The 19602-nt window shown below is 41.9% G+C and overlaps 1 protein-coding gene across 5 annotated transcripts in view; it reads right to left on the reverse strand.

The window, feature by feature from the left end:
* Positions 1 to 19602, reverse strand: part of ENOX1 (ecto-NOX disulfide-thiol exchanger 1) — a 745756-nt gene that overhangs the window by 228137 nt on the left and 498017 nt on the right. For 3 of the 5 annotated variants that reach the window (XM_089668835.1, XM_089668838.1, XM_089668836.1), the window contains exons 5-6: positions 16739 to 16870; positions 2668 to 2805 (exon numbers count right to left, since the gene is read on the reverse strand). In XM_089668835.1, coding sequence (XP_089524961.1) covers positions 2668 to 2805; positions 16739 to 16823 — 223 coding nt within the window. In that variant the 5' untranslated portion in view covers positions 16824 to 16870. Of the gene's footprint in view, positions 1 to 2667; positions 2806 to 16738; positions 16871 to 19602 lie in introns of those variants that run through there. The other 2 variants (XM_089668837.1, XM_089668839.1) reach the window with 2 other exon arrangements.

Here is a 19602-nt window from a genome sequence, read left to right on the forward strand (position 1 = left end):
GGCCAGTTTGACATTGCTTTTGATCATTCAGTCATCTTGCTTACATTTACATTAAAGAGGCACTTGTAGGTCAGACAAATATAACATAACAGTTATAATGAAATAACCACAAATGTCTTTTCTGTGCTCACAGCATTATCAGTTTTATTCAACCCCCAAGTGACATTCAATCTTAGTACTTAGTACAGCATCCTTTTACAGTTATAACAGCTTTTAAACGTGAAGCATAGCTTGACACAAGTGTCTTGCAGCGATCTACGGGTATCTTCGCCCATTCTTCATGGGCAAAGGCCTCCAGTTCAGTCACATTCTTAGGCTTGCGCACTGCAACTGCTTTCTTTAAGTCCCACCAGAGGTTCTCAATCGGATTTAAGTCTGGTGACTGCGATGGCCACTCCAAAATGTTCCAGCCTTTCCTCTGCAACCATGCTCTAGTGGACTTGGAGGTATGCTTGGGATCATTGTCCTGTTGAAAGGTCCAACGTCTCCCAAGCCTCAGGTGTGTGACGGACTGCATCACGTTTCCATCCAATATCTCCTGGTACTGAAGAGAATTCATGGTACCTTGCACACGCTGAAGCTTCCCTGTACCTGCAGAAGCAAAACAGCCCCAAAGCATGATTGACCCTCCACCATGCTTCACAGTAGGCAAGGTGTTCTTTTCATCAAAGGCCTTGTTCTTCCTCCTCCAAACATAGCGTTGATCCATGGGCCCAAACAGTTCTAATTTTGTTTCATCAGTCCACAGAACACTATCCCACAACTTTTGTGGTTTGTCCACATGGCTTTTGGCATACTCTTCTTATTCTTTGGAGACAGCAAGGGGGTACGCCTGGAAGTTCTGGCACGGAGGCCTTCATTACGCAGTGTGCGTCTTATTGTCTGGGCTGAAACTTCTGTACCCACATCTGACAAATCTTTTCTCAGTTCCTCAGCAGTCACACGGGGACTTCTCTCCACTCTACGCTTCAGGTAGCGCACAGCAGTCGAAGTCAGCATCTTCTTTCTGCCACGACCAGGTAGCGTTTCAACAGTGCCCTTTGCCTTGAATTTGCGAATGATGCTTCCTAAGGTGTCTCTTGGTATGTTTAACATCTTTGCAATCTTCTTATAGCCATTGCCCTTCCTGTGAAGAGAAATCACCTCTTCTCTTGTCTTCCTGGACCATTCTCTTGCCTTCACCATGTTTGTAACCACACCAGTAAATGTCTAGAAGGAGCTGAGTATCACAGTCATTTTAAAGCTGCCTAATTGGTGCTTATTATGCTTGATTGCTGCTCGGTGACATCCACAGGTGTTTTCAATACCTGATGGAAAGCACCTGTATGAACCTCTGTTCTTCAGAGTGGTAGTCTTTAAGGGGTTGAATAATTGTGGCAATGAAGAAACCACATAAGAACCATTTACTACTGTATTACATAAACAATTGATGTCATTTTAGTTGCATTTGGGTAGTTACAACGTCCTTGTAGGATTTGATTCTGAATACAATTCCAAATGTACACTATAGTCCCTAAACCCCTTTACAGCATTGGGGGTTGAATAATTTTGGTCACAACTGTATAATCATGTTGTCCCAAACTCTGGGAGGATTCATTGTAGGCCACGTGATTCTCTGCATATTCCCTGGGAATTTAATTCAATTGGATGTGTGCTGGGTGCGTCCAACAAAGGAGTCTGTCAGTCCCTTTCTCAGTACATAAACTCTACTACTTTAGTATTATTACTAAGCCATCTATTGTTCAGTTCTGAGATTATTAGATTTACAGTGCAGAAAAAAAAGGCCTAAGCATGACCTTATCATACATTTTCCAGACAGGATCAAATTATGCCTGTGAATAAGGTCAGCAGCCCGCTTTAAAGACTGATGGAAAGCTGCTGTTTTTAATTATTCCCAAATTAATTTTAAAATACAAATACTTCATGGTGTAGCTGTACCTGCATTTTGTACCTGACTTGGAAAATAAATAAATATATATTTATATATAAATATGTGAATATTGTTTATTCAGAATTAGTACATTTCTTCCCTAGAGACCAAACTTAATTTGTAGGTCACTGTAAGCAGCCACCTAATGAATATATAGTATGAAATAGAAGTCTCTTGCTTTATCTTGCAGAATGTTCAATTTCAAAAACAATAACTCTACCGATTTCACAATACACAGAAACAAAATAAAATAAAATAATTAAAATACATCTACAAAGGCTCAAAATAGTTGTTAATTAAGAATATAGCGCAGGCTTCTCTGCAAAGCTTGGGGTTTATTTTAATCCTCTGTTATCTGTATGCACTTTCAGCGCCAGCTTACAGAGCTCAATGCTCCAGCTCCTGGCAGGAGGTTTCAGCCAATGCCCGTGTTTTTCTTCTGCCAGCATACATAGAAAGTCTACTATAAAAGGCTAATCACCTTCCCCATATCCTCCTTTCCCAGCAGCTGAGCGTCTCCCCTCTCAACAAGTCTGGGGATACAGATTGTTTTTTCATACACTGTGCCCTGAAGAATTGCAGCTGACTCGCTGGACTGTTTTACAGAAGGTAGCGTTTATTATCACACCGTATCCAGGCAGGATGAATATAAATAAATAAAATGTCATTATGTGGAGTCTGATGCACTCATGTTTCACTCACATTAGCAGAATCTTAGTACTAGAAGGAATTCTTACCTGAAACCAATTGCTGGCCAGCCAGTCCTACAGGGACCATCCCAAGATTATTCATAGCAGTGGCCCAGGCTGTCGGGTCTGTGACTGACATGGTGAGGTGTGTTGCATCGATAGCTATACTTCCCAGAGCATCAGCTGCTGCAAACAAGTCAGAGAGTTTTAGTGAATATAAAAATGACAGTCTCTAGGCAAACATCCAAGTCAGTGCACTAGTTTAGAATGGCTTTTAAATTCCTAAGCAATATTCCCCTTGGTTTAAATAAAGTTAGTTCAGCACAATGTAATGAGATTAATTCTAAATGTAATCATTTTAAATGATTATTATAATATTCTCATGCATATACACACAGCTTGGCAAAACAGAGAGGTTACCGCGGTTAGGAGGCCTATGACTTACATTTGGTGTTGCACATGACTGTAAACGACGGCCTTTCTCAACCTTTTCAACACAGAGGAACCTTTGAAATGACTTTTGGGCCTACCCTGCTAAAAATTACTGTATCTACAGATCATGATACATTCGTGTGATGGTCAGTGGGAAGAATGTTCCTTACACTTGTGGTCATTGATAAGAATTACCCCCTTATAGATAGCTAAAAATATCAATGGTGTCAGTGGGAACCTGAGAGGTGGATATTGCTCATTGCTCAAGGAACCCCTAGCAACCTCTGGTGGAACCCTGGTTGAGAAACCCTGGTGAACGATAACCCTACTTTAACCAAAATGAAAAATGTTTTTGGCTTTCTTTAACTATTATCTATAGCCAGATCATGACTAAATAAAACTGGGTTGGAAGGATTTATCTACTTAGTTATTTCAAATGCAAATGTAATAGTACATTACCACAGTCTGTGTCTGTTTCATTGAAAGAGTGCAAAAAGTGTTTAACAAATAATGTTTTTAATGTTGATTACTGCCCAGCATCAGTGATCAATGGCTTAGAGACAGTGTCTTACGCCAGGCCATAGACGGGTAGAATCTTAGCCATTTCAGCCAGGACCGGCCAAAATTCGAACCATGTATGGGGAGGCTAATTGTACCAAAGCTGATCAATCAGCTCGGCTACAACCAGTCTGTCAAATCTTACATGCAATTATTGCTAGAGGCTATTACAGCCCCTAGCAAAAAGCACTGTGTTGTCCTGGCAGGGATGGCTCCCCTGTCAGGAGGACACAATAGCTCCACAGGAGGAATTTCCCCATCAACACTGACTGTGCTGATGAGGGAATCAAGTGATTTTGTTTCCTGCAAAAGTGGCTACAGGAAAGCAAATTGCTCCATCAATGACAGGCAAATTACCCTTTTTTGGAAAGCAGACACCTCAAAGATTTTGCAGAGAGGCATGTTGAGTCCCTGGAACATTTTTGTTTGTTGACACAAATTTTTTGAAAATGACACATTTTTTTTTCTTACACAAAGTTGTCACTTAAATGATATACTGCTTGTGCATGCCATGGGTATGTGTGGAATAACACACCAAAACACATTATCCTACTTCTCCTGAGTATGGGGATACTATGTGAGAGGCTTTCTGGACCCCAAAATCCAATGACCACCTCCAGGCTTTCAAAGGGCATATTTCCTCTTATCACTTCCCCAATACCTATCACAGTTTCAGAGGCCCTAAAATGCAAAGATAGTACAATTACAGCTCTTAAGAGTAGCCATCCCCCCTTTTTCAAGGGACCAAAAGTAATTGGACTATTGGACAAATTAATATAATCATAAATAAAATGTTCATTTTTAATATTTTGTTGAACATCCTTTACTGGCAATGACTTCCTGAAGTCTGGAACCTATGGACATTACCAAAGACTGAGTTTCCTCCTTTCTGATGCTTTGCCAGGCTCAAACTGCAGCTTTCTTCAGTTGTCCTTTGTTTGTGGGTCTTTGTGCCTTTAGTTTTGCCTTCAGCAAGTGAAATGCATGCTCAATTGGGTTGAGATCAGGTGACTGACTCAGCCATTGCAGAATATTCCATTTCTTGTCCTTCAAAATCTCCTGGGTTGCTTTTGCAGTGTGTTTTGGATCAATGTAAAAGTCCTGATATAAAAATGTGGAGCTCCAGCCAAATGTATGCTTCGTTTTCAACAAAGTGTAGACAGAATCTCTTAAGGTTTTTATTTCCATCACTGGGGATATATCACTCACACAAGACATCTCTAACACAAACAGCAATACAACATGGCAGAGGTCTGAATCCTTCCCATTCTACTAAGGGTTTTATTGCTGTATGTGTCCTGTTGGAAAGATGTCTCCTCACTTCCTGTCCAAGTGGTCATTGTCATCAAGAGAGACATGCACCCTGCAAGAGTAAAAGCTGGTATACATGGGCTGAATATCGGGTGATATCGGCCAGTTCAACAGAAACTGAGCAGCAATGGCTGCGAGCACTGATCAGTGTGTTCAGGCGGGTGAGGGCAGTCCCCCTGCCAGAACCCAATAGCTCAGTATGGGAGAACGCCACACTAACATTGCTTAGTTAGTACAGCCACCTTTCAGTTTATTTTTGTTCAGTCCACTGGGTTGAATAAAAACAAAACTCCTCGTGTGTCCCTAGCATAAAGGGACAGAGTTAGCAATGACAGGAGCTCTAATCCAGCCACAACATACCCACCAAACGTTTGGAGTGTAGAGTGTGTTTCCTTTTATACATTAGTGTTCAGTGCTAATGTTACATGAGTTACTTGATTGAAACAAGGTTGTATATCTTAATTTGTCATATCTTACCAGGAATTTAAAGAACTATGCCTGGTTTTACTGTGTGTTTTTGCAGCAAAGAAAATATAGGCAACACTGCTCTGTGCATTGATTTGGAAAGAACATAAAAATGAATATACATTACTGCCAATAACCTGTGACTTTATTTTATCAGCAGCTCTGAAATGGCAAATCTCCCATGAATGGATTCACTGTGTCCTACAATTGTAAGTGCTCTGTCAACATTGTAAAAGGCAAATTATTTTATGCTTGGAACCAACCTTGTCAAATATGACATATCAAAAGCAACAAACACTGACTGTTCAACCAAGGGTATGTGCTGACAGGTGAAAGAGGAAAAAAGTACATTAAATGAATCACAATGTGGCGTGTGTTGAACTTCAGATTTACGCAATGACATGACCACCTTCTGAATGTACAGATGACAAGCAATGAGTTAAATAAGAGGGATGGAAGGTTTGAGTCTCCTTGCTGTTCTCCACTGACTGCACAAAGGTAAGCTGCTGGCTACGTTTACCAGCAATGTCAGTTTACCTGACAAGAGCTACACAGCAGATGCCAAAACTTTTGGTCATCAATACAGACAGCAACTAGTTTAGCGCTCTATATACAGTTCGGCCATATATTTTTGGACATGGGCACAATTTTAGACTTTTCAGGTATTTACCAAAACATATTCAAGCTATAGTTATACAATGGATATGTGCTGAAACTGCACACTCTCGGTTTTAATTTGAGGGTACATCCAAACTGGAGGAAGGGTTTAAGAATTACAGCTCTTAAGAGTAGCCATCCCCCCTTTTTCAAGGGACCAAATGTAATTGGACAACTGAATAAAAAGCGGTTTCATGGTCAGGTGTGGGCTGCTCCTTCGTTATTTCTTCTTCAATTAAGCAGGAAAAAAGGTCTGGAGTTGATTCTAAGTGTGGTATTTGCATTTGGAATCTATTGCTGTGAATCTACATCATGCGTTCAAAAGAGCTATCCATGTAAGTGAAACAGGCCATTGCAAGGCTTCAAAAATGAAAAAAAGCCATCAAAGAAATAGCAGCAACATTAGGAGTGGCTAAATCAACAGTTTGGTACATTCTGAGGAAAGAAGAGCACACTGGTGAGCTCAGAAACATTAAAAGGCAGAGACGTCCACAGAAGACAACAGTGGTGGATGATCGCTGGATCCTCTCTATGGTAAAGAAGAACCCATTCACAAAATCCAGACAAGTGAAGGACACTCTCCAGGAGGTGGGCGTATCATTGTCAAAGTCTACAATCGAGAAGACTTCACAAGAGCAAATACAGGGGGTTCACCACAAGGTGCAAACTATTCATAAGCCTGAAGAATAGAAAAGCCAGATTAGACTTTGCCAAAAAGCATCTGAAAAAGCCAGACCAGTTCTGGAAAGGCACTCTTTGGACAGATGAAACGAAGATGAATCTGTACCAGAATGACGGGAAGAAAAAAAAAAAGTGGAGAAGGCTTAGAACAGCTCATGATCCAAAGCACACAACGTCATCTGTAAAACATGGTGGAGGCAGTGTGATGGCATGGGCATGCATGGATTCCAGTGGCACTGGGTCATTGGTGTTTATTGATGGTGTGACAGAAGACAGAAGCAGCCGCATGAATTCTGCAGTGTTTCGAGATATACTGTCAGCCCAGATTCAGCCAAATGCAGCAAAGTTAATTGGACGGCGCTTCACAGTACAGATAAACACTTGCTGAAGACAAAACTAAAGGCAGAAAGACCCACAAACAAAGAACAACTGAAGAAAGCTGCAGGTAGAGCTTGGAAAAGCATCAGAAAGGAGGAAACCCAGTCTTTGGTAATGTCCATGGGTTCCAGACTTCAGGCAGTCATTGCCAGTAAAGGATTCTCAACAAAATATTAAAAATAAACATTTTATGTATGCTTATAGTCATTTGTCCAATTACATTTGAGCCCCTGAAAATGGAGGGACTGTGTATAAAAACGGTTGCAGTTCCTAAAATTTGTACTTGATATTTATGTTCAACCCCTTGCATTAAAGCTGAAAGTCTGCACTTCAAATTAATTTGGATTGTTTAGTTTTAATCTATTCTGGTGGCATACAGAGCCAAAAGTTTGAAAATTGTGCTTGTGTCCAAATATATATGGACCTAACTGTGTGTGCGTGTGTACACACCCACATACACACTCATTGGCCAGCTTAGGTACACCAGTTAAATTGCTCGGTAACACAAATTGCTAATCAGTTAATCACATGGCAGCAACTCAATGCATTTAGGCATGAAGACGTGGTGAAGACTTACTGAAGTTCAGACAGAGCATCAGAATGGGGAAGAAAGGAGATTTAAGTGATTTTGAACAATTCATGGTTGTTGGTGCCAGACAGGCTGGTGTATTTAAAAATCTACTGGGATTTTCATGCACAACCATCTCTAGGGTTTGCAGTGAATGGTCCGAAAAAGACAAAATATCCAGTGATTAGCGGTTGTGTGGATGAAAATGCCTTGTTGATGTCAGAGGAGAATGGGCAGACTGGTTGCTGCAACATCCAGGTGGTAGGGTCAGAATTTGGTGTAAACATGAAAGCATGGATCCATCCATGGAACCATATGAATGGTTCAGGCTGGTGGTGGTGTAATGGTATGGGGGATATTTTCTTGGCACTAGCAAGGTGTACCCAATAAATTGGCCGATTAGTGTGTGAATACATATATATATATACACAGGTGAAACTCGAAAAATTAGAATATCGTGCAAAAGTTCATTTATTTCAGTAATGCAACTTAAAAGGTGAAACTAATATATGAGATAGACTCAACACATGCAAAGCAAGATAGTTCAAGCCGTGATTTGTCATAATTGTGATGATTATGGTTTACAGCTCATGAAAACCCCAAATCCACAATCTCAGATAATTAGAATATTACATGTAATCAATAAAACAAGGATTGTACATAGAACAATATCGGACCTCTGAAAAGTATAAGCATGCATATGTACTCAGTACTTGGTTTGGGCCCCTTTTGAAGCAATTACTGCCTCAATGTGGCGTGGCATGGAAGCTATCAGCTTGTGGCACTGCTGAGGTGTTATGGAAGACCAGGATGCTTCAGTAGTGGCCTTCAGCTCTTCTGCATTGTTCGGTCTCATGTCTCTCATCTTTCTCTTGGCAATGCTCCATAGATTCTCTATGGGGTTTAAGTCAGGCAAGTTTGCTGGCCAATCAAGCACAGTAATCCTAGGTCATTGAACCAGGTTTTGGTGCTTTTGGCAGTGTGGGCAGGTGCCAAGTCCTGCTGGAAAATGAAGTCAGCATCCCCATAAAGCTCGTCTGCGGAAGGAAGCATGAAGTGCTCCAAAATCTCCTGGTAGATGGCAGCGTTGACCCTGGACTTAATGAAGCACAGTGGACCAACACCAGCAGATGACATGGCTCCCCAAATCAACACAGACTGTGGAAACTTCACACTGGACTTGAAGCATCTTGCAGTGTGTGCCTCTCCATTCTTCTTCCATACTCTGGGTCCTTGGTTTCCAAATGAGATGCAAAAGTTGCTCTCATCAGAAAAGAGTACTTTGGACCACTGAGCAACAGACCAGGTCTGTTCTTTAGCCCAGGTAAGACGCTTCTGACGTTGTTTGTTGTTCAGGAGTGGCTTGACAAGAGGGATACGACATTTGAAGCCCATGTCCAGGATCTGTCTGTATGTGGTGGCTCTTGATGCACTGACTCCAGCCTCAGTCCACTCCTTGTGAAAGTCCCCAACACGTTTGAATGGCCTTTTCCTGACAATCCTCTCCAGGCTGCGGTCATCCCTGCTGCTTGTGCACCTTTTTCTTCCACACTTTTCTCTTCCACATAACTTTCTATTAATGTGCTTTGATACAGCACTTTGGAAACATCCAACTTCTTTTGCAATTACCTTTTGAGGCTTTCCCTCCTTATGGAGGGTGTCAATGATGGTTTTCTGCACAACTGTCAGGTCAGCAGTCTTTCCCATGATTGTGGTTCCTACTGAACCAGACTGAGAGACCATTTAAAGGCTCAGGAACCCTTTGCAGGTGTTATGGCTTAATTAGCTGATTAGAGTGGGACACTTTGAGCCTAGAATATTGCACCTTTTCACAATATTCTAATTTTCTGAGATTGTGGATTTGGGGTTTTCATGAGCTGTAAGCCATAATCATCACAATTATGACAAATCACAGCTTGAACTATCTTGCTTTGCATGTAATGAGTCTATCTCATATATTAGTTTTACCTTTTAAGTTGCATTACTGAAATAAATGAACTTTTGCACGATATCCTAATTCTTCGAGTTTCACCTGTATACACACACGTGCATACACTACATTGCCAAAAGTATGGGATTGGGACACCCCTCCAAACCATTGTATTTAGGCATTCCAATCACTTCCATGGCCACAGGTGTATAAAATCAAGCACCTAGGCATGCGGATTGCTTCTACAAACATTTTTGAAAGAATGGGTCGCTCTCAGGAGCTCACTGAATTCAAGCATGGTACCATGATAGGTTACCACCTGTGCGGTAAGTCCATCTATAAAATTTCTTAGCTACTAAATATTTCACAGTCAACCGTTAGTGATATTATAACAAAGTGGAAGCAACTGGGAACAACAGCAACTCAGCCCCAAAGTGGTAGGTCCAAGTAAAATAACAGAGCGGGGTCAGCGCATGCTGAAGTGCACAGTGCGTAGAAATCGCCAACTGTTAAATAGCTAAAGACCTCCAAACTTTGTGTGGACTTGTGTGGACAACAACAGTGCATAGAGGGCTTCAAGGAATTGGTTTCCATGGCTGAGCAGCCGCATCCAAGCCTTCACATTACCAAGTGCAATGCAAAGCGTCAGATGCAGTGGTGTAAAGCACGCTCCCACTGGACTTTAGAGCAATGGAGACGTGTGCTCTGGAATGACGAATCACGCTTCTCTGTTTGGAAATCCAATGAAGTGTCTGGGTTTGGCAGTTGCAAAGAGCACAGTATTTGCTTGACTGCACTGTGCCAAGAGTAAAATTTGGTGGAGGGGGGATTATGGTGTGGAGTTGTCTTTCAGGGGTTGGGCTTGGCCCCTTAGTTCCAGTGAAGGGAACTCTTAAGGCATCAGCATACCAAGACATTTTGGACAATTTCATGCTCCCAACTTTGTGGGAACAGTTTGGGGATGGCCCCTTCCTGTTCCAACAAGACTGTGCACCAGTGCAGAAAGCAAGGTCCATAAAGATATGGATGAGCGAGTTTGGGGTGGAGGAACTTGACTGGCCTACACAGAGTTCTGACCTCAAACTGATAGAACACCTTTGGGATGAATTAGAGTGGAGACTGTGAGCCAGGACTTCTCATCTGACATCAGTGCCTGACCTCACAAATGCGCTTCTGGAAGAATGGTCAAACATTCCCATAGACACACTCCTAAACCTTGTGGACAGCCTCACCAGAAGAGTTGAAGCTGTTATAGCTGCAAAGGGTGGGCCAACTCAATATTGAACCCAACTGATTAAGACTGGGATGCCATGTGCGTGTAAAGGCAGGCATCCCAATACGTTTGGCAATATTGTGTGTGTGTGTGTGTGTGTGTGTGTATATATATATATATATATATATATATATATACAGTGGGGATCGAAAGTTTGGGCACCCCAGCTAAAAATTTGTATTAATGTGCATAAAGAAGCCAAGGAAAGATGGAAAAATCTCCAAAAGGCATCAAATTACAGATTAGACATTCTTATAATATGTCAACAAAAGTTAGATTTTATTTCCATCATTTACACTTTCAAAATAACAGAAAACAAAAAAATGGCGTCTGCAAAAGTTTGGGCACCCTGCAGAATTTATAGCATGCACTGCCCCCTTTGCAAAGCTGAGACCTGCCAGTGTCATGGATTGTTCTCAATCATCGTCTGGGAAGACCAGGTTATGTCAATCTCAAAGGTTTTAAATGCCCAGACTCATCTGACCTTGCCCCAACAATCAGCACCATGGGTTCTTCTAAGCAGTTGTCTAGAAAACTGAAACTGAAAATAGTTGACGCTCACAAAGCTGGAGAAGGCTATAAGAAGATAGCAAAGCGTTTTCAGATGTCAATATCCTCTGTTCGGAATGTAATTAAGAAATGGCAGTCATCAGGAACAGTGGAAGTTAAAGCAAGATCTGGAAGACCAAGAAAAATATCAGACAGAACAGCTCGCAGGATTGTGAGAAAAACAATTCAAAACCCACGTTTGACTGCACGATCCCTCCAGAAAGATCTGGCAGACACTGGAGTTGTGGTACACTATTCCACTATAAAGAGATACTTGTACAAATATGGTCTTCATGGAAGAGTCATCAGAAGAAAACTTCTTCTACGTCCTCACCACAAAAATCATCGTTTGAACTTTGCAAATGAACATATAGACAAGCCTGATGCATTTTGTAACAAGGTCTGTGGACCGATGAGGTTAAATCTGAACTTTTTGGCCGGAATGAGCAAAGGTACGTTTGGAGAAGAAGGGGCACAGAATTTAATGACAAGAACCTCTGTCCAACTGTTAAGCATGGGGTTGGATCAATCATGCTTTGGGGTTGTGTTGCAGCCAGTGGAACAGGGAACATCTCACGAGTAGAAGGAAAAATGGATTCAATAAAATTTCAGCAAATTTTGGATGGTAACTTGATGCCATCTGTGAAAAAGCTGAAGTTAAAGAGAGAATGGCTTCTACAAATGGATAATGATCTTAAACACACCTCGAAATCCACGGGGGACTACATCAAGAGGAGTAAACCTAAGGTTTTGCCATGGCCTTCACAATCTCCTGACCTCAACATAATTGAAAATCTATGGATAGACCTTAAAAGAGCAGTGCGTGACAGACAGCCCAGAAATCTCAAAGAACTGGAAGACTTTTGTAAGGAAGAATGGGCAAAGATACCTCAAACAAGAATTGAAAGACTCTTGGCTGGCTACAAAAAGTGCTTACAAGCTGTGATACTTGCCAAAGGGGGCAGTACAAGATATTAACTCTGCAGGGTGCCCAAACTTTTGCAGACACCATTTTTTTGTTTTCTGTTATTTTGAAAGTGTAAATGATGGAAATAAAATCTAACTTTTGTTGACATATTATAATAATGTCTATTCTGTAATTTGATGCCTTTTGGAGATTTTTCCATCTTTCCTTGGCTTCTTTATGCACATTAATACAAATTTTTAGCTGGGGTGCCCAAACTTTCGATCCCCACTGTATACACATATATACATATATACACACAATTTAAGCCCCAGGCATAGTCTGTCACAGGATTTCTCAGTACCTATTAATCCTATAATAATCTCATGTTTTCAATTATAAAATGGGTTACAGTAACAATCACATAATGTTCAAAAAAGTAATTTACAACTGTTTTTCATTTTCTTCTTATACATAAAACATTTTCCATTCTCTATTTATACATAAAACATATTACTATTGTAAATTTAAAGTACACCATAAAACTTTCAAGTCAATGTCTAAAAGGCATTGTCATGTTTATATTTTGAACTATTCAAGTATGCTAAAAAGCTCTTTTATCTGGATCCCATATACCCAAAAGCCAAGTATAAAGCAGTAAATGATTTTGACGTTACATTATAAAATCATGTATAAATTATGTCATCGAGAGCAAAACAGACGTGTTTAAAGGGGAATGTCAGTTTTCACCAAATAGTTTTAAATAACAGAAAAGTATAAAAACTGAGTACATATACAATAGGTTTGTTATAATATAATAAATACTGTATACTGGAGACCCATTTATTATTGTCTTCAAACCCACCAACTTTGTCCATCAATATAAACTTTTCTAAAGAACTAAATGTCACTTGTAAGTGAAGGTTCTACGATTGCCCATCTGCAATAATGTTTGCCTTGTTTACCTTCTGATTTTAGAAGTGGGCTCCCGAGACCCAGGTCTTCTTTTGATGGTTTTGTGAGAGTGCAGATGACTGGTAGGGAGGGGGAAATTATATTGTTATCAGAAAGTGGGAGCAGCTAAGTGTACCACCTGGAACCTAGCAATTGACTGTGTAGGTTACATGAATCTAGAGCAGCGGTTCTCAACCTGGGGGTCGAATGACCATTTCCCAGGGGTCGCCTAAGACCATCGGAAAACACATATTTCCGATGGTCTTAGGAACCGAGACACCGCTGCTGTCTCCGGCGATGTGTGGGCGGGATGATATGCTGCCCCTGTCACCGCCTCCTCGCCGCTGATTGGCCACCGGAACTGTAGCTCAGCAGAGGCACACAGGCGGCCAATCACCGGCGAGAAGGTGGAGCTTGGAGAGGAGGAGCCGAGCGGCAGCGCGCGGAGATCGAAGAAGATCGAGGGAGCTGCAGGAGCGAGTGAAGAGAGAGGCCAGAGAAGGAAGACAGCTGACAGGTAAGTGCAAATTTTGCTGCTGCAGCCAGGTATGCAGGCTGTAGATGGGAGAGGGAGAGAGCGAGCCCAGGCTGGAGCAGGAGTCAGCAAGGTAAGTATCATTGGTGTCAGTGGAAGGGATAGTGCCCCATCATTTGTGTCACTAATACCAACGATGGGGCACTATTCCTCCCCCCACTGACACCAACGATGGTGCACTATTCCTCCCACTGACACCAACGATGGTGCACTATTCCTCCCACTGATACCAACGATGGGGCACTATTCCTCCCACTGACACCAACGATGGGGCACTATTCCTCCCCCCACTGACACCAACGATGGGGCACTATTCCTCCCCCCACTGACACCAACGATGGGGCACTATTCCTCCCCCCACTGACACCAACGATGGGGCACTATTCCTCCCCCCACTGACACCAACGATGGGGCACTATTCCTCCCCCCACTGACACCAACGATGGGGCACTCTTCCTCCCCCCACTGACACCAACGATGGGGCACTATTCCTCCCCCCACTGACACCAACGATGGGGCACTATTCCTCCCTCCACTGACACCAACGATGGGGCACTATTCCTCCCCCCACTGACACCAACGATGGGGCACTATTCCTCCCCCCACTGACACCAACGATGGGGCACTATTCCTCCCCCCACTGACACCAACGATGGGGCACTATTCCTCCCCCCACTGACACCAACGATGGGGCACTATTCCTCCCCCCACTGACACCAACGATGGGGCACTATTCCTCCCCCCACTGACACCAACGATGGGGCACTATTCCTCCCCCCACTGACACCAACGATGGGGCACTATTCCTCCCCTCACTGACACCAACAATGGGGCACTATTCCTCCCCCCACTGACACCAACGATGGGGCACTATTCCTCCCCCCACTGACACCAAGGATGGGGCACTATTCCTCCCACTAACGCCAATGATGGGGCACTATTCCTCCCACTGATACCAATGATGGGGCACTATTCCTCCCACTGATACCAATGATGGGGCACTATTCCTCCCACTGACACCAATGATGGGGCACTATTCCTCCCACTCATACCAATGATGGGGCACTATTCCTCCCACTCATACCAATGATGGGGCACTATTCCTCCCACTCATACCAATGATGGGGCACTATTCCTCCCACTCATACCAATGATGGGGCACTATTCCTCCCACTCATACCAATGATGGGGCACTATTCCTCCCACTGATACCAATGATGGGGCACTATTCCTCCCACTGATACCAATGATGGGGCACTATTCCCCCCACTGACACCAATGATGGGACACTATTCCTCCCACTGACACCAATGATGGGACACTATTCCTCCCACTGACACCAATGATGGGACACTATTCCTCCCACTGACGCCAATGATGGGACACTATTCCTCCCACTGACGCCAATGATGGGGCACTATTCCTCCCACTGACGCCAATGATGAGGCACTATTCCTCCCACTGACGCCAATGATTGGGCACTATTCCTCCCACTGACGCCAATGATGGGGCACTATTCCTCCCACTGACACCAATGATGGGGCACTATTCCTCCCACTGACACCAATGATGGGGCACTATTCCTCCCACTGACACCAATGATGGGACACTATTCCTCCCACTGACACCAATGATGGGGCACTATTCCTCCCACTGATACCAACGATGGGACACTATTCATCCCACTGACATCAGTGATGGGGCGCTAGTCCTCCCACTGCAAAATTACAGTTATGAAGTAGCAACGAAAATAATTTTATGGTTGGGGGTCACCACAACATGAGGAACTGTATTAAGGGGTCGCGGCATTAGAAAGGTTGAGAACCACTGATCTAGAGCTAAGGATTGCCATGGTTAGTGGTAACATACAGTATTTGCAGAAACGTGCAACAAAGGTGAGGTCATTTTCAACTACATTCATAGGTAATATTTATTTGTTGGAATTGTTTGCACACAAGCACAGTTTAAGTTTCCAAGCCAGAACACTTTGTCAAGTAGGTGACTCAACTCACTAGATTGTGTCTGTAACTTTAATGCCATTTACAAATTAAAAATTAGATTACAATTTTACACATGCTAGACTTCTCCTTTGAGTATAGCTTTGAAAAGGCATATGTACAGGCCATCAGATAAGTGGTCAGCCAACCAAAAAGTGATCATTTATTTTCAGGTAAAGCCTGATGGGCTAAATTCATGGGACATAAAAAAAATAAGAATGGTTTAACTTTTCAGGATCTATCAGAAACTGAAATATCAGTTTTACTTGGTGAAACACTTTAATGTAGTTATAAATACCCACATATTGTATACATATTGAATGTATACTATTCAACAAAGATAATTGTGTTTTTGGGACTTTTTTATTATGGGTTCTCTAGAGACTTTAATGGAAATCTAACAATGCTTAAGGCCACTTTCACACAGAAGGACCGATCGGTTCCGCCTGTCCGTTTTTCAAGCAAACCCAATTTGACCATCCATTGCCCTCTATGGAGTGACAGATGTAAATGGACATGTGCCCATTTACACCCCCCTGCATTCAATCCAATCCACTAAAAACATACAGATGGGGGATCCATTCCCCATCTATCTAATGGATCGGATCAGATGACAGTAGGATGTAGACAGACAGGCTTACCGTTTACATCTGACTGCCCATAGAGGAAAGCGAGTTGTGTCTGTTTCTACTCTGCATAAGCTGAGCAAACATGGACCTGTCATCCGCCTCCCCAGTGGTGATTAGTGGATAGACCCCCGCGGTTGGAGTCCACCAATGTGTAAGGGGCCTAAGCAGTATATTTCAAGATGCAGTGAAATAAAATATTAAAAAAAAAACAATCCTTCCAAACTGCCAGCATTCAGGAATACAGATTCTGTACAGTAATACAATGCTACAACATCATCATGTAAAATAGATTTCCTACCTGTAGCCATTTTTGCAGAGCCTTTCTGTTCAGTGCTTTCAACTATGGATACAGCTCTTAAAGCATTGTTATCATTCTGAGACATGAAAGCTGTATTGTTAATTGAAGAGTCCACTAGCAACTCGCTAAACTCTAAATGGAAAAGAAAGAAAAATTAATTTACATATTATTCTAGGCAGAAAGACAAAAAAGACTTAACCAACTATTTCACTACCCTTGCCTAAATATTCATCCCTTAACCTTCTTCAGCAGAAATCAGGTGACCAATCCACTATCACTGCCCCATGCGTAAGCCTTAACAATGAACTCTTACTTCAAATTTCCCACTGAAAACATTTTAGCAAATCTAGTTGAAAATTGCATAAAAAAGAAAAACTGTTGATGCTGCCAGAAATGTAGTTCTATCTTGTTAGAAGTTTTCGATGTGAACAACAGAACCTCCCTTTTAAGTTTTGAAGAAGAGGCAAGTGGTCTTAAAACACTTTACTAAACTGGAGAGTGCAAAATCTGATGCAGCTGTGCATGGTAGCCAACCAGCTTCTAACTTCAGCTTGTTCAATTAAGCTTTGACAAAAAATGTGGAAGCGGATTGGTTTCTATGCAGAGCCGCATCAGATTTTGTACTCTCCAGTTTTAGTAAATCAACCCCTTCCAGTCCCAGGGTAACAGCAGATACAATGAAACGTGTGAACGGTGGTACCCTAGGATAGCAAGTTTGTTCCTGCAGGACTGCCAGGTGAAACATTTTCCAGCAGTTAGTACTGATGATATCACAGGTATTTGCAAGTGTTAATTTTACTGTGTGTTTTCAGCAAACTATTGCTTGACTGGTTTATATTCATTTGCAATAAAAAAAGATTACATATTTGAATTTCTACCCAGTGGTATGCAAGTTTAAAACACCGAAAAATAAGCTGCCCGATTCATGAAAGTGAACAGCTATGACATAAATCCTTACAGAGAAAGGAAAAGCTTCGATTAAAGGGTAAAAATGAAAAATAAAAGCAATGAGACACTGACAGGCATGCCAAGCAGCATTTCATGACATACAACACAATGAATAGTCAATGTGTTTAGAATAATCCCTCCAACTAATAGTGCCAGGAATCTGACATTCCAACCGTTGTCATCCTTCCCAGAATGGCTAAATTCTGGGTTTGCAGAATGCATGAAATTGCAACTTCATATTCAGTGTATAAAAACCAGACAATGCTAATTATGGAGCCTCATACCGAATATGATTGCAGGCTTCTCATTTTTTCACTCTTGGAGCATCCTTTCACCTCCCACATAAGTCAATGGGAAGAACTACTCTTAATGTAGATAGCAATGGTGAGGGGCTCCAAAGTTTATGACTGATATAGAGAAAACAAACTTTTCTGTTTTTCCATAACCTTAATAAGTCCTGTCCTGGAACTTGGAGGTTTTGTAGAGCTTTGAGTGGGATACAAATTCCAAAAAAACCTTGTTATTAGTCTCAGCTGTGCACAGGCTTTAATATACTGATTGTCAGGGCAACTGTGGGAGCCTGCAGCTCAGTGAAAAGACTGACTGCTGACAGAACACTAAGGCTAGGTTCACATCTCTGCGGGTGTTGACGCTGAGAATCCACACAAAAATCTGTGCAGCCGCACCACCCGCACAGAGGACTGCGGACCCTCAGCCGGGTACCATTAGTTCTATTGGCACGCCACCTGCAGTGGAACACGCAACCATACTGGGAACCGAGTTTCCTGTGTGGGCTGCATTTTCCAAAGAAGTGCAGGGACTTCTTCCCTGTGTGTCACGGGGCACAGGAGTCCATTCAAATAAATGGGCTCTCGTGCCCACGCAAGACACGGACCGCACGGCCGCATATATGTGAACCAGGGCTAAAAAGGCACATGTGCTGCCTGTTTGTTTTGGTGAACTCATTAGGGGGCAACCTGTTAGTAAGGAAATTACCTCAGTTGAGTCAGTAGTTTATAGGAGCAGATGTTTGAAACTGTTTGTTTACTGCCTTGCTGATAAAAAGTGACAGGACAACCTGCTAGAGCCTCCTAGGTTTCCATCTTGTGCATGGTTTACCCATGCCAATACTAACTGAGCCTGCTCCCCTTAAATACGATATATATACAGTATATAAAAACTATGTATATATCAATCTACAGGTAGAATTAAAAAAGCAAAACGGTTATTTTTACTACTAATTTGAACGTTAATTTTCTTTCAACTCATATACTTTCATTATAAAACTCTTAATGATCATTCAGCCCTGAGAGTCTTTGAAAAAATCCTTCAGATATAGTTTATTATGAGTTCTGACAAGTCTTGCTTAAATATGTATACATCCCATTACAAAGCACAGCGGGGAAATTTCCAAAAGTTATAAATTAAATGGCTTTATCTACCAAGGGAGCACATTAATCTGAAAACTCAGCTATTAAAGTTTACTTAAAATTCTAATGAAAAATGTTCAGGACTAACAGACTTCTTGAACTAAAATAATACTGCTGCTGCTGCTAAGTCTCACAGTGAAGGTTCCTTATAGACGACACCTATTTCTATAAAGAAATCTAGGTTGATTATATTTGGTGCTAAAAAGACAGGAATATGAAGTTATCCAGTTTTAAACAAGTCTTTACAACAAGGTAATTAAAAAAAAACATTTCTAAGAATTACTGTAATTAATGTTGTAAACGGTAAAAAATGACAATACTTTGATATAACTTAAAGTATAAACAGTGGCAATAAACATACATTTTTTGCTTCTTTTTGATTTGTTAAACATACCACCGAAAGCGATGTTACCCTAAGACAGAAGGCTATATTGCACATGGGTTTTTAAACCCATCAGCGTCAAATCAAGGCATTTTCAGGCACCT

The sequence above is a fragment of the Staurois parvus genome, unplaced genomic scaffold, assembly GCF_062004578.1.
Source record: "Staurois parvus isolate SC_StPar_1 unplaced genomic scaffold, SC_StPar_1.0 ptg000064l, whole genome shotgun sequence".
NCBI lineage: Eukaryota > Metazoa > Chordata > Amphibia > Anura > Ranidae > Staurois > Staurois parvus.